General features: G+C 38.4%; 1 protein-coding gene across 1 annotated transcript; it reads left to right on the forward strand.

Annotated features, from left to right (window-relative positions):
- Window positions 1-592: 592 nt before the first annotated feature.
- LOC101850727 lies at window positions 593-8,264 on the forward strand (the record flags this gene model as incomplete). Its single annotated transcript, XM_005100448.3, is given in 2 exon segments — window positions 593-666; window positions 2,651-8,264. Coding segments are annotated over 2 exon segments (861 nt in total), but the record flags the coding sequence as incomplete, so codon positions are not given.
- Between the last annotated feature and the right edge of the window lie 7,561 nt (window positions 8,265-15,825).

The following is a 15,825-nucleotide window of genomic DNA, read 5'->3' on the forward strand; positions in this document are numbered from 1 at the left end:
TCAGTAAGTATTTTACGACGCTCGCAACCGAATAAGGCCATATGAGTATGAGCGCGCAGAACACACCAATCATTTTCACTTGGTATAAATTTTGAATTTTGCGCTGGAGGCGGTCGAAGCCTACTCTTATCTATTTTGGACCACCAAGGGATCTTTAATGTGTGCAACTTACACACGGGACCTTGAAGATATTTTTCCCTTGTCTGAGAAGGCTAGGCGTAGGTCTTACCTGCCATAAGATCAGGGATGTGGCTGAAAGACAGCAGTAAGAAGGAGCCAAGGAGAAACAGGAGAAAGGCTGCAGAAAGAGTCAGGAGACCAGAGGAGGGGGCAAGGAGGTGAAAGGGTGGGGCAGAATGTGGAGACGAAAGCAGACGATAGAACATTGCTAGCGAGCAGGAAAGGAGGTGAAAGAAGAACATTTCAGAGAAGAAAATTTTTCCCTTGCTATTGGGATTCGAACCTGGGACCTATTAAATGAGAGACGAATACCTTAACCTCCTTGCCACAAGAACCCCCTACACCCTTCTGTACCTGTCGACACACTCAGTACTCTTGTTTACCTCATTTTGGCTTTTCCCTCCTCATTCAGATTTGCCCAACCTCAGCAGATTGTGAGTCCTGGGTGAGAGCTTTGAGGACAGCCATGGTGCACAAAGATTCTGGGTAAGTCACTCTAATGTCAACAGCAGATTGTACACATTTGTTTTTGGGCGCAGAGTGTATGTGTTTGTGTGTGTGTGTGTTTGTGTGTGCATATGTATAAGCGAGTGTGCGTGTGTGAGAGTGAATGAGTGAGTGAGTGAATGAATGAACGAACGAGTGTGTTGATGTTGTGTGTGTATGCATTTACCATGCTGCAGCAAATTTTTCTCTTTGTGGAGACCAGTAAATTATTATCTTATCCATCAATCTTACCTTACTGAAGGCAGGATGAGAAGGGTTGATTTCTACGAACTTTGTTCACATTTGTACAGGTGCTCTCATTTAAATAGTTTCAAAATTTCGAGGATGTACTTAACAGCTACTGCAAGGCAGGGAGTTTTGCAGTTAAACAAAATGCAGAAAATTGTGGTCCATTCGAGAAGAATCTGAATATTATGATCTGGCCAGGAATGTTTTCTGTCTTTTGTTTGTTTTTACAGTGCTTGCAACTGCATAAGGTCATATGAGCGCGAGGGACACATCTAATATTTTCAGTTGGTAGGAAATTTTGAATTTTGCCCGGGTGGCGGCCGAAGCCTACTCTTATTGATTTTAGACCACCAAGGGATCTTTAACGTGCGCAACTTGCACACGGGCCCTCCAAGATTTTTCACCCTTGTCCGAGAAGACTAGGAGGGGTGTGGCTGAAAGACAGCAGTAAGAAGAAGCGAAGGAGTAGCAGTAGAAAGGCTGCAGAAAGAATCAGGAGCCCAGAGGAAGGGGCAAAGGAGGTGAGCGGGTGGGGGCAGAACATTGCTAGAGAGCAGGAAAGGAGGTGAAAGGAGACAAATTTAGAGAAGAAAATTTTTCGATCACTACCCGGATTCGAACCCGAGACCTTTTGAATGAGAGGCCAACACCTTAACCTCTAGGCCACGAGAGCCCCCGTTTTCTGTCTGCTTGGTGTATGGTCAGGGGATACTTTATATCTTTTGTTGTAGTGTTTAGGGAAAAAACCCTAATCAAATGGATGGGCCCCATCTGTAATCTTTCTGTAGTGCTGCTACAAGGGCTCACGATCTTTCTCTGCTTTAACTGCTTTCAAAGGCTTCTCATAAACCCCCCTCTACTGTTAATCTCACTAATGTTGAAGATATAGGACATTGGTTGTCTGCCTTTTTCTTCTGCCCTCAACATTGCCTCTGAGAATGGTCGACTTGTAATTTGTTTTTTTATACTTTTGCTTACACTTTTTTCTTTGTACTTTGAAGTGAGAGTTTATCCATAACACATTGATTTCTTTTGTCTGATCATTTGATTCTTAGTGGGCGCCTGTTCAACCACTTTTCGGATGCATTAATATTGTGTCTTTCCAAGCTTTTTCTGTCCAGGCTTCTGATCCATACAATAATACAGGCTAAATTGGTGTTTTGACAATATTGATTTCTAGATCTTTCTACTATACTTTTTTCGGTCTTTCCAAACGGTCTCATCTCAAGCTGTCTTATGCCTGGCCATCCCAATTCTTGTCTTAATGATAATAATAGATAGCATTTGTAAAGCGCAAATCCCCTCTGAACAGCAAGCTCTATGTGCTTCACAATCTATACTATTACCCCGGCAGACCTGAGAGCATTCTGAAACAACCTCAACTTCCTGGGAAGCATACAGTGCAAGCAGCCATTTATAGGCGCTAAAACACTAACATACATCTTGACATCTCACAGACCTGAGCAGTTATTCCCTTTCAGAGAACCTTAATATATGTATTCAAAATTTTGAACTTATTCCAAATCTGTTCTACTGAAATCAATATTTTGGAGTTTTTTGTGGTTAATATTCATTACTTTGGTCTTTTCAGAATACAGAATGTAACTGAAGTTGAATCTTTGATATGCATGCATCTTCTGTACCCATACACAGATGCACACTTATGTGGTCGACATGTTCCATTAGAAATTGAAAGTCACTGTTTTACATCTCCTGTATCTTTTTTTTGTTTCAGTGATGGTGCTATGAGAAACAGGCCTAATTCCTCTTCAACATTTTACTTTTCTTCTGATAATGATGACAGTGTGTATGCTACCATCTCCAACAGTAAAGTCAAACCTGTCTCAGATCCTCCTCAACAGTCAAAGGAGACTGTCAGTATAAGCAGTGAGTATTCTTTGCCTGATGACTCAGTGCCTGACTCCTCAGAGAATGTGACGGGTATTTACGAAGACGTTGAGCCATCGTTTGGGAATAACGTAGCAGGAAAATGCAGCAGTGATGTGGCAGTGGAGGAGCCTTGTGATGAAGATGGTGATGGTTTGTATTCTGATGCATTCACCGAGAAGAAGGCTCAGCAGGGGAATTCTACTCTGTCCTGCGGTTTGTATACTGATGCTTCTAGTATGAAGAAGGCTCTACAGGGGAATGCTACGTTGTCCTCCGTTACATCATCCCCCGTGTCTCACAAGCTATCTGACTCGGAAGAGGTGTCTGAACATCCTGTTTCTGAAGGGAATGAGGATAATGAAGTACTTGCTGATGATGGTGATGATAATACAGGCCTGTTTGAGATCATGTCCGAGGCTCTGTCGGGCACAGACGACGATGTGGAACTGAAGGATCTGGAGTTGCCTCTTCGAGCTGAGGATCATCAGCCTCTCCAGGCACTCAGTGACTTCCTTGACAACAATAAGTCTGTGTGTCGAGCATCATCGAGTGCAATTGTGTCGAGCCTGGATGAGGAGGACCCAGTGACCAAGCTGAAACTGTACCTGGCCAGTCTAAACTTCAGTTCATGACTTTATAGAGGTGAATGCATTGTTTGTTACTTTAGGGACATATTAGTCCTTATGTGAGGCTGTTGGCCGGAATTTTGTATAATCATTACATTGCTAAATACTCAGGCTGACCTTTGTTTTTCCAGGCAATATTGCTGATGCAATTCAACAAGTTCAGATAAGAGATAGATGCTTGCTACTACTCTGTTCTCTCAAGCTCAGTTGGTGTCATGCTGAGCTATGGCACAGCAGATCCTGGTTGGAATCCCCTGTGGGTCATTCTTGAACTTGGATTGTTTGTGAAGTTTTTGAACCTCTCATCCTGCTTGGCACATTCCTATAGGAGATGGATGTTGAGTTCAGTCCTGTCTCTTGAAAAACCAGTGTTGAAAAGGGAATTACACCTAAAACATACAATACCTGTTCTCATTTTTTCTAATATGGGCGCTTATGAAACATTTTTGATGGTACTGTCTTTTGCAGTGCCTATTTGTTTATTCCTTCACCACTTAGTAATGCCACACTGTAAGCTTTTGTTTCACAACTGCAAGTGTAGGAAGTAATTTGCAAAGGCAACAGAAAACCCAATTCCCTATTTTTAGTTACAGTACATAAGGTCTGTAATATTTTTTTTCCTCTTTAGGTGGGCTTTGCTTACCACTGACAAAGGATTATGTTTTAGAACCCTTGCTGATTATGACCTGTATTATTTATATTATTGGCTGTAGTGTATTCTCCTACTTAATTTTTTTTCTAACTTAAATAACCAGATTCCAACTTTCGCAATTTGACAATGAAGATGTTTTGCCTCTCTAACAACTAAAATCAGTGATCAATCAATTTTTTCATACAACAGAACTTTCAACTGATTTTTGGGTAGGCTTATAATAATAGCTGAGCTGGTATCGTACTGGGCTATGATGCAGATGATCCTGGTTCAAATCTCGTGTGTGGTATTCTTGACCTCGGGTGTCCTTGAGGAGTTTTCACGATTCTCCACTGACTTGGTTCAGTTCTATTGGAGATGGATGTGAAAGTCCAAGGTACCCCCTCTTAATTAACCTTACAACACTGAAAGAGGCATTAAACCCACCCAATAACCATAAAAAGTATAATTCTATTACATATTTAGTAGGTGTGTATTGCACAGAGTTTATTGATGTTTTTTTTAGCTGAAAGACAGTCACCTCCTCCTAAGATATAGATATATTAGCAAGAGAGTCTTGAACTCATCAGAGATCTAGTTAAGGATCTAGTTAAGAACCTGGGAAGGCAGTAGAAGGTGATGGCCAAAAGAAGAGTAAAGTCAAGACAATTCTCAAGACGATTGACACCTAAATAGACACAACTTATAGCCAGAGGTGCCGATTTTCTGGATAAATGTGGAAATTCGGATCACTGAAATTGTCCAGACTTTGTTATGTGCTCCTGTTTATACATCTGTTTATATTTTTAATCTCTTTGTGCTTGCCATATTGCACTTTCATAAAATTAGTCTGGATACAAGATGTACATATATTAGACAACTTGATTAGTACATTTTGAGTAGCCGAGTGTGCGGTTGCATGTTCAAGATTTTTTTCAGTAGCCTGTTGGCACCTCTATATAACTTTGTAGTGTGCTGATCATTGCCTTCATCTATAGATGTGGAAAAATGATTTATATACTTTTATATAATTACGTAATTTAGTGAATTACGAAAAATATTTAGAAGTTTTTATTTTGTCATAGGCCTATGCTGACTTAATATATTATTTTATTCACGATGTACTTACTTTATCTGAAAGTTGTTTATTTCATGTATCCATGTATGCTATCTCAAGAAAGCTGTGACCCTTGTAAATGTCATTGTATATACATCTTATTATAAAGTTAGGAAATTTAAGGTGCCCATTTATAGTTGTGTGTACCACCTTCTGAGGGAAAAATCTTATGACTTCACATTTTTCCTTTGGCAAGCCAGCTCATTCCAGTATGTTATCCCTGTTTCTGAGAGGACATACAACATGAGGTATGTTAGTCTGCTGTCCTTGTATTTGGTCGTTTGTGATTATTACAATTCTATATATTTTACAAACTTATGAATTTGCAATTTGACTTTCTAGCTGTGTCTCACTCAGTCAACATAATGGATTATACTTTTGTATGTAAAAAGGCTACTGTGACTGTTCTTGAGGTTTTCAATATGTTTTTATGTAGGCACTTTGTGAGGCTCCAGCCTTTTGTTTTCTGTATGTACTGAAAGGGCCAGAAGCTTCAATATTTCTCTTTTCCTTGAGCTCCTGATAATGAGGATGTGTTCACTTTCCTTTGTACCAATATATACAGTTCTCAGGATACAGCATAGACCTGCCTACAAAGTTCTTTTTTTTTTCTCCCAGATTTTAACTCACTTGGCTGATCTCAATTTCATTTGAAAAGCATTCCTAGCTTATCTTTTGGACAATATTTTTTAAAATAACATTGTAGTTCAGCTTGTAAACATAGCATTACTTCGAAATTGGTTATGATGCATGTGTGTACTGTTATTCTTTTGCCATGTGCTCCACACATTTTCAAATAAGAGCGTTTGTAGATTTTGAAAATTATTTAGGAATCACGTTGACACTAGAGGGGATGTTTATGGGGGGGAGGGGGGGGAGGGTTCTTTTCTTAATACATGAGAACAAAACTTGAAGGATGACAAAGTCCTGGAAAAAGAAGACATGTATCAGATTAGCGTATAATCTCATACATTGCATGTTGCTCGTGTAAATCTTAACCCTTTGAACTAAAGGCTCCTCAGCCTTAAATGGTTTACCCTGGGCTCCAGAGTAATTTCATTAATTTTTTAGGTACATTTTTTGTACAGCTCATTTTAATGATGATCTTGTCTTTTCATCTCATTTGTTTTGGTTGTAATATCACTATGCTAGCATACATTGATGCTGCTGTTTCGTATTTGTTTTCTACTTCTGTTAACATATATGTCATATATTTAGGTGGGTGTGTCATACTAATATTTCAGTAGCACAGGGTGTTTGCCGCTATGCGTTCATACCGATATTTTGGTAGAGAGGGTTCAAAGGGTTAACAACACTTGTTGAGTAAGTCTATGAAATAGTAGGGAGATGGACCCCCTTCTCTTAAAAGTGCTTGATTTTCTTGTCTCTATTTCACTATTTTTGTTCTATCAACTCCCTAACACCCCCTTCCCCCCTTCTCTCTGTCTCTTTTTTTTTCTTCATCTCTTTATTTTCTATGCCTGTCTTTTGATTTATCTACGTCCTAGATGGTGGTGCTCCTCCTCTTTTGGTCTCTTTTTCCATTAGCTATAGAGGAGAAGTTCTGCTGGCTTCTCTGTCCAACACTTATTGGTTATTTTGTACGGGGCTCGATACCCAATTATATGTGTATTTCCTTGCTTTCATGATTTAACATTTTATGCAAAACAGTTTTTATTGATGTATGGCTGTGCATTAGCACATCTTTGCTAGAAAACAGACTTACATTGGTGTGATGTTACAGTATTTACTGTAAAAGTATTTTCAGAGCAAGTATTCGAACAAATGACATTTTGTCTCATACTACCAGTGTACATCACATGGTTTTGAAGCAATTTTGTTGTTCTGTAACTTTTTTGTGTACAATTTATTTGTATAATTCCAATCAAAATACAGAGAGGAAGCTTGCCTTGACTCCGGATCTTCACCAGGTTGATAGGCAAATGCCATACTTGTTGAGCTACTGAGCCCCCATTTTCATCTTGATAAAATGACAAATAGCGGTAACCAGTACTTTCTTTAATGTTTTGTAAGTAAAGGACTACGTTACTTTCTTTTTTATAAATAATGGTTTACATAATTATTTACGCTTTATGTAAAAATGAAGATGGTTGTATACACTTACGTTTGTTTTACTTTATAGATGTTTTTAAAAATTAACCTTTAAACAAAACTTGTTGATAAAAGACAGATGTTGCTTGAAACTTTAAAAACCTTTTACTTACACATCTTTTTCTTGTTGTCTTAAATGATTGCATATTTTTCGACATTTTAAATACCTGACTTCTTTTGAAAATCATTTGCAGAGCTATGCTGGAAAGCATTTGTGCTCTTTAAGTGAAATATTTGATGACTCTATCCAAACGTTCATAAAACCATGGAAAGGTCTCATCTATAATTAACAAATTTCAATACATGGTGTGAAGATCAACTCCTTTAGCTAAATGTAGAAAAGGCAAAGGAGTTGGAACTCAGTATGAAGGAAAACTTGTTTGAACAAAATAATCATATGGACAACAGTACTATTAGTAAAACTTGAATGTCATATTCAAACATCAAATGAGCTAAAAATAACAAGTATAGTTAGATGTATTTTGTTAATTGGGTGAACAAGTTTCATGTGAATAGGAACATATATATGTATTTTTTCTATCATGTATTGTTGACATTCTTGTGTATTGTGTCTCTGTGCGGACTAGAAATGTTACAGTAAATTTTAAAAAGTATGAGTGAAAAACTTTAGAAAAAGAAAACCTAAGTCTAAGCAAGTTATAAAATCATTTTTTTAGTATTATGTAAAAGGAACCCCCCTCCCCGAAAAAAAAAAAGAAGATATATTTTCAGAGGGAAGCAGGTGGCTCTGCAACTAAAAAAAATTCCAGGGAGCTTTAGAAAATCTTTATTTGACCTTCATCAATTCCAACTAAGTAATTGTTGCCATGAGATGCAACATGTGGTTTTCGGTTTTTATTTTATAACTGTGCTCTCTGCTTATCTATACAGTATTCATGTTATATATTCAGTTTTGAGAGAGGGTGAGGGAGAGGGGAGGGAGAGGGAGAGGGGAGGGAGGGATAGAGAGAGAGAGAGAGGGGGAGGGGAGGGAGGGAGGGAGAGAGAGAAACAGTAAAATAAAGAGAATATGATATGATATGAAATATGTGAGGCAGCATGGTAAAATCAGGTGCTCGTCAAAATACTGAAATCGGAGAAACAGGTGTTTTGCTGCCAGTTTAGAAATTTTTATAGAATCAATATTTTTTGGCTTAAATATTAAAATATATTTCCATGTGAATTTTGAGGAAAAACATTGATTAAAGGCACAAAATATTTAATATTTTTTCAATTTTCAAAGACTCTTTATCTATTATAGTTACCAAACTTTGGCGGCTGTTTTCTTGCTAATTTCACCACTAGGCACTGTAATCAGGCGACCTCACTTCCTTCTTTCGCAAATATCTTGAGTTCTATCTAAGTATTCTAAGATAAATCGATATTGATTTCATTGGAAGCAAGGCAAATAAATCAGCTTTCAGATTCCACCGCATTGTGACACATATGGTATGATATGATATGGTATGATATGGCATGATATGGTATGATGTGATATGGTATAATATGATACGTCTGAAAGCAGACTCTTTTCGCTGTGCAGTCTACTTAAGTCCAAATTTAAAGAATTTTCTATTTTTTTACCCTCACAAAGCTCTTTGAAAGATGTACTTTTCGACATCACCAAAATGCAGTTTAATGCTATGGTCAAGGCTTACAATTTTTTTCCTTTTCATGATTCCAGATAGGAGCGACACATGTAAAACTTTTTTTTTGTCTCTGGTGTAAAGAGCCAAACGGATTTAAGTGGATAGTTTGTGACACTGACGATAATAACTTAGGGTCAATAAAGTATTTTTTTTTTTTTAACCCCCCAAAAAAGTTGAATTCCTCAAACTGATTTTTTAGTCCCAAATCTTTTCTGTCTGTAATCTTTACATTTATTTTTATTCAGAACTTGAATATATGCTAGGACGGAGTTGACATAAAGGGAACATTAAGCGTCTTCATTATGAGCTTTACCAATGGGAAGATGTAGGTAGATTACAAAATCATATTACAGACATAATATAATGATAAAACCTATGATAGGTATGTTAATATATTATTGTGTAAAAGCAGTAGTCTAAACTTCTTGAAAAAAGGCAGGGGTGCAGGAGAGTTTTTCACAGGTATAGGTGTTCAAACATTGATGTCTTAGGTCACACACAATGACTTCAAGTGAAAGAGAGAGTGGAGCAAAAGAACAAATGATTAATCAGAGCTCTGTGTATAATACATCATGCCATTCAAGGGTGCCTAGGGTGACTGAAGAAAGATGCCTTGCTCACAACTTATGGCAAGTTGGTTTTGTTGAAAATACAAATTGTTTTTTTTGTAATTCATTCCTTTTGGAACTAACACTTTTTTAAACATTCAGTTTGTTTATCGCATAATATCCTTGAATTACAGCATGCTCAAACCAGACCTTGCAGTCCCAGCAAGTCAAGTTGTTCTTGATTGACTGCCCTTTTATATCCATTCCCATTTTCAAATTGTCAGTACAGCAAATGATAAGTTTATTGCTTTTTAGTGCAATATTTCTGACAGTGTCAATGCCTGTATCAAAGAATACGCAAGTTCTATGATGAACTATTTTCAGCTAGGTGTCGTAAATTGTATGATTGGAAAAGTCCCATTTTGGAAAGAGTTACAAATGAAGCGTAATACTTAAATACCATTTGGTTCCTTTTGCTGGTGGCAGAGAGTGTTGATTTGTATTATTACAGTATTCTTTAGAACATTTTTTTGTTACTGAACATAATAAGCTTGTGTTATGAGGACTTCATGTAATGGTGGGGGTACTTATGGTGGGTTTTATTATATTTATTTTAAAAATTAATGTTTTTTATACAGTAGAAAAACGTCTACGCACTCATGACTATTTTTTGTCCATATTTATGAAATTATCTTCCAATCTTTTTTATTCATCTTAACTCTTTGCAAAACATCAGTACTGGTAGCTAAGCAGTCTCTAAATTGATACGATAACAATGGACAAAATTTTGTGCATGTATATGATAGAGTGTGAAATAGAGTTTCAGAATTAGAGGGATATCTGTTTGTTTAAATTTCTTTTTATACCAACCTCCGATACTTCAGTGCCTTTCTCCATGCCATTTGCTTGTATGCTGATAAATCGTGGCACCTAAAGAGTTAAGCAATTGCTTCTAGTATTGCAAAAAATTGCCTACAATCCGCCATTCCATCCCAACCCCCACTCAACCGCAGTGTGTTCAAATGTTTGTTGGGTGCTACTGTATGGTTTTGCTTTTTTAACTGAGTTTCAATCCAGTGTTTCACTTTGTGTTGCATGGCATGAGGAAGGTAGACACTACATAAAACGTAACTTGCATATGTGTATGTACGCACATTTTTGTGTGGCGTGTGTGTGTGCGCGTGTGCGTTCACGTGTGTGCATATGTATTTCCATACATAGTGCATGAAAACGAGCCAGACATTGCTTGTTAATGTGTATATGTGCATATATATGTGAGGCAGCTCGTCAAAATAGTCAAAGTGAAGAAACTGGCATTTTTCCGCTGGTTTGAGAATTTCTATAGAATTTTTGTTTTTTGGATCAACACTTTTCATGCCTTTCGCCTTTCAAAGAACACATTTCTGTGGGGATTGTGCTACAAAACGTTGATTTAAGGCATAAGAGATGTTAATTTTCAGTTTCCATGGGCTCTCAAGCATAGGAAAACTCATCTTTGGCAGCCATTTTCTCGGTAACTTTACCTGTGAAACCAGGCCACCCCACCTCCTTCAATCATCGAAATCTTGACTTGTGTCCAAAACAAGGCAAATGGACAAGCTTTAAGATGACACCAATAACTCCATATGCCCCCAAATTGACGAGAGCCTGATTCCACTGCGTCGTGACACATATAATATAGACAGTGAAAGTCACAAACCGTTTAAATCCTGAAATATTACTTTTGAGATAAACGCAAAAAACTGTATAAATGTTATTTTTACCAACGTATTATTGTATTTTCGATTCTGAAAATAATAGGATGTTACATTTGAATAATTAGGTAATTTTAAAGGCTAAATTTTGATTAGATTCTATAAAAACAGACTTACACGTTTTGTGATCCAAAATTGACAGCAACGTACACGGTTAGGGAGATACACAGTTTAACTAAGTCTTTCCCTAGAATAAAATTGTGCGCCTATGCTATGTTCAAAAATGTTAATTAAAAAAGTAATTTCAATTGATGCTTCAGGTTTTTGTCAACAATCAATGTAGAAAAAAAAGAAATAATGTTCTATTTTGTAGATGTTGGGCCTGCGTTATGGTGGTTTAGTGTTTTGTCATTCTCCCCAGGTGATGAAGGTCCAAGGTTTGAACTTTTTTTTTTTATGTGTTTTACGGTGCTCGTAACTGCATAAGGTCATATAAGCGCGCGGGACACGTTAAACATTTTCAGGTTGTATGAAATTTGGAATTTTGCCCGGGTGGCGGCCGAAACCTACTCTTATCGATTTTAGACCACCAAGGCGTCTTAAACGTGCGCAACTTGCACACTCCAAGATTTTTCACCCTTGTCCGAGAAGGCGAAGTGTAGATCTTTTCTATCAGAAGATCAGGGGTGTGGCTGAAAGACAGCAGGCAATAAGAAGAAGCCAAGTAGTACATGTAGCAGCAGAATGGCTGCAGAAAGAGTCAGAAGCCCAGAGGAGGCAAGGGAGATGAAGGGGTGGGGGCAGAAAGTGGAGACAAAAGCAGATGACAGAACATTGCTAGAGAGCAGGAAAGAAGGTGAGAAGAGACTGTTTTAGAGAACATTATTTTTTCGGTCGCTACCCGGATTGGAACCCGGGGCCTTTGAATGAGAGGCGAACACCTTTACCTCTAGGCCCTCTTTGAATCTTTGACATCCGGCTCATACTATTGCCTCACAAAGCAAAAAAGAAAGATAGGGGTCTACTTATAAAGCACTTGATATAGACTACGGTATAACCACACAGTGTACTTTGAACAGGATCAACAGTCTGACCGCGTTAAAAAAGTTCTAGCTCATTCAGGAATTTACCTACTCCCATGAAACTTTGGATGGCACTTTAGTGGGCCAGCTACCAAACAATTTTTTTAAAATCATGATCCTGATCCAGTAAAATAAAAGTTATTTTGTGCTTTGTGGCTCTATGGTGATAAATATAGAAAAAAATGATTTTACTATTTTTAAACTAACACAGTTTGCGAGTTTCACCGTCGATAATATATACACACACACACACACACACACACACACACACACACACACACACACACACACACACACACACACTCACACATGTATAGCCTGAAATGTGAGCATGTTCAGGCACATTGTTTTTGTAATACAACATGTCAGTCCGTTTGTTGTGTTGACATACGTTTTGCTGATGTAAAGTTCCATCCAAAGTTGCCTCACCGGAGTTAGAATGCGCCAGTATCTTGATTTAACATTTCATTATATTTATTCTTTAATGTGGTGTACTGTTTACTGTGAGATATGAGTTCAATTCCCTTACCGGAAAATCTATTCTGTAAAATATTATTTATCTCCGTCTTTCCGCTGGGCTGCTGTACATCATTGTATCCCACTCTTCCCAAGTTGAGACTGATAGCCTGTTTCCTTCTTCGGATCTAAATTATAGCATTAGAGGTGTAACACTTTTTCGATCAGCTCCTTAAATATGTATGTACATATATTTGTATTTTTAACATCCGTGCGATAGGCCTGTAGCTCCATTTTCTAGCAAAAGGCGTGTGCTTTTTCTTCAAAAAATATTATTTTGTTTGTTTACCTGTTCATTATGGAAGCATCGTCATTGCAATGGCTATACGGAATAGGCTTGTTCACACTGAAGCTTTTTGGGTTTTTTAGGTGTTTTTTTGTTGTTGGTATAATTATGCTATTATTATACTTGTTCAAAGGAAAACTGTTAAGAATGAAATATAACGTACAAATATATTGTTTTAAAAGCTTCTACACGAGTTTGATGTTGTGTCTGTCTGTCTGTCTGTCTGTCTGTCTGTCTGTCTGTCTGTCTGTCTGTCTGTCTGTCTCTCTCTCTCTCTCTCTCTCTCTCCTTTCTCTCCCAACCCCACCTCTCTGTCTGTCCATCTATCTATCTGTCTGTCTGTTTTTCTGTCTGTCTGCCTGCGTGCCTGCCTGCCTGTCCCTTTCTTATTTACTTGCACGCAAGCTTGCACGCCATGGAAAAATGCTTTTAAAAATCCCCTTGAATAGTACATGTATTAAAATTTCTGTATGACTTTAGAAGATATCACTCAGTAACTTATTGCTGTTTTTATACATTTCACCCAATACGTACTTCTCTGGTGACCGTCATGAAACGCAGTCGCTGTGTAAATTTTTGTATGACCTGGTAGTGTTATGTGGCACTGCATTGTTATTAGTGTCATACTCTGATTTACACACTCTAGACTCTACATCATTCAGAAAGGCAATGAAGCAAGTGTTTGGAGGGACGCTACTGGTAGGTCCTACTTCTTTACTTTCCCTCTGTTGTTTCTCTCTGTCTTTCTTTTTCTCGGGCACCGAAAAAACATTTTAATATTGTGTCGATGTGCTTTTCTTTACTTAAAATTCAAACTCAAAGACAATGAAGGCTTTGCGTTGTGAATGTTGTACCAGGTTATGTCCACAATATGACATATCATTTAAAACTATATGCTGGTAAAGCATGTCTTAAAAACCTTAATCGATAGCATGCACGTTACTGTCTAAAATCTCTTTGGTTACCACTTATGATTGACAGTTTTGTTCTCACCTTTTCAAAAACTGTGAAACTGTATAGTTTATCACCCCTTTCAACACTGTAAGGTTATTTAAGAGGTGGAACCTTCGAGTCTAACGTCCATCTCTGAGCCAAGTGGGACAATTCGTGTAATGCAAAGTGCCTTTCTCAAGGACACAACGTCGGGCCGTTCTGAGTCTCGAATCCTGGAACCGGCAATCTCACGGTTAGGACGAGTCCGGTATCCTAATCACGAGACCGCCGACGTCACCTTTCACTACTTCTTTGGAATTCTACTGTAACTACCTCTCTTTCCTAATTGTGTTGATAGGGGCGTTAAACCCATACCCTTTTTTCTCACCCTGGGACCGGCCACAGAATTCTACACAAGTGTAGAATTCTGTGGGGACCGGCCTAACTCTACCTCACTCCTGCCTCTCGTCTGTGATCTACATGCTAATATTGCGAGCGACACGGCCATGTTAAGAGTAAATTTCCTACATCTACTGAATAAACTAAATTGAATGTTGTGGGGCCGGCGTCTGTGGCTAAGCACTTCACTGTCGCACGCAGAAGATCCGAGTTCACTTCCCGAAAGGGGAGGATTTCTATCGAGTACCTCCGTCTTTCTGTAGGGATGTTGCTTCCCTCTCAGTAGCCCGGATTGGCCGTAGCAGGCAGGATCGGAAGCTTGCCTTCTAAATGATCCAAATTGTATCGATGGGGGTATGAAACATGTACACTTTAAAAGACCAAGTGATATAGTATAGCGATTCCTTGGTTCTCTGCCCTTTAAAAGTTGTATCGTGGTGTTAGGATACATTTTCCCACAGCTGTTCATTAACACAGCTCTTAACAATATCTATGAAAAGTGTTTATCGAATGCTTTCGCCGACACGACATATTGCCATCAAAATGCTCTTAAATACCTCCTTCCTGTGGCTAACTTTTCATATCTTTGCCTTCCGATGACGCTTTGGATGGCGTTACCAGGTTACCCAGTTCTCGGCTGTTTGGACGTAGTCAGTCTGTTAAGATACTTTCGTTCCTTCCATATTAAGGGAATAAGCAAAAACGTCGAACATTTTTGTGGATCGTTGGAGGCAGATAAGTTATAGCGCCAGCAGGACCCATGCATAACAGTGGACAAAGCCGAATTGACTCTTCTGACCCGAAGCCGTTTTCTTCAAATCAAACAAGATTCTCCGGACTGTGTCGTGGAAAGTTTACACCATGTGTAAGCTTATGAAACAGTATTCCACAGGGTAAGAGATAAAAGGGAAGAACTCGTTGAACTTGGAGAAGAATAACAAAGAACATTTACAGAAAAGTAGAAAAACATGGAATAATCAAATGTCATGAAGCTAGCCCAAGACAGAGTTAAGTAGAAGGTGTCGATGGCTTGAACCCGGGTTGAGAAAAGATAATAATAATAATAAAGTTCTGGTTCTGAAGGTGTCATCTCTGACTCAGAGGTTGACGTGTAATGACCCTCCATCCTTTATAGTCGCTCTAAACAATACAGCTTTACCAAATTTGTAAAAGTCATCACCCCCATGCCAGCACGACCGCTGAGGACAAGATGTACCGTATTCAATTACCTCTCTCTAATAAAAGCTACTACTACTTAGCCCGACAATGGTGAAATGGTACACCGCGAAAAACGCCCACACTACTCTGGTCAAGTCGTTGATTTGTATGGATCCCGCAGCTCAGCAGACTACTGTCATGTCCTTCTATAATATATCCTGTGCTTGTTTCAAGTCCACAATGTCCTCCCCACCGTCTCTCTCTCTCTC

Source organism: Aplysia californica, unplaced genomic scaffold (genome assembly GCF_000002075.1).
Source record: "Aplysia californica isolate F4 #8 unplaced genomic scaffold, AplCal3.0 scaffold00247, whole genome shotgun sequence".
Lineage (NCBI taxonomy): Eukaryota > Metazoa > Mollusca > Gastropoda > Aplysiida > Aplysiidae > Aplysia > Aplysia californica.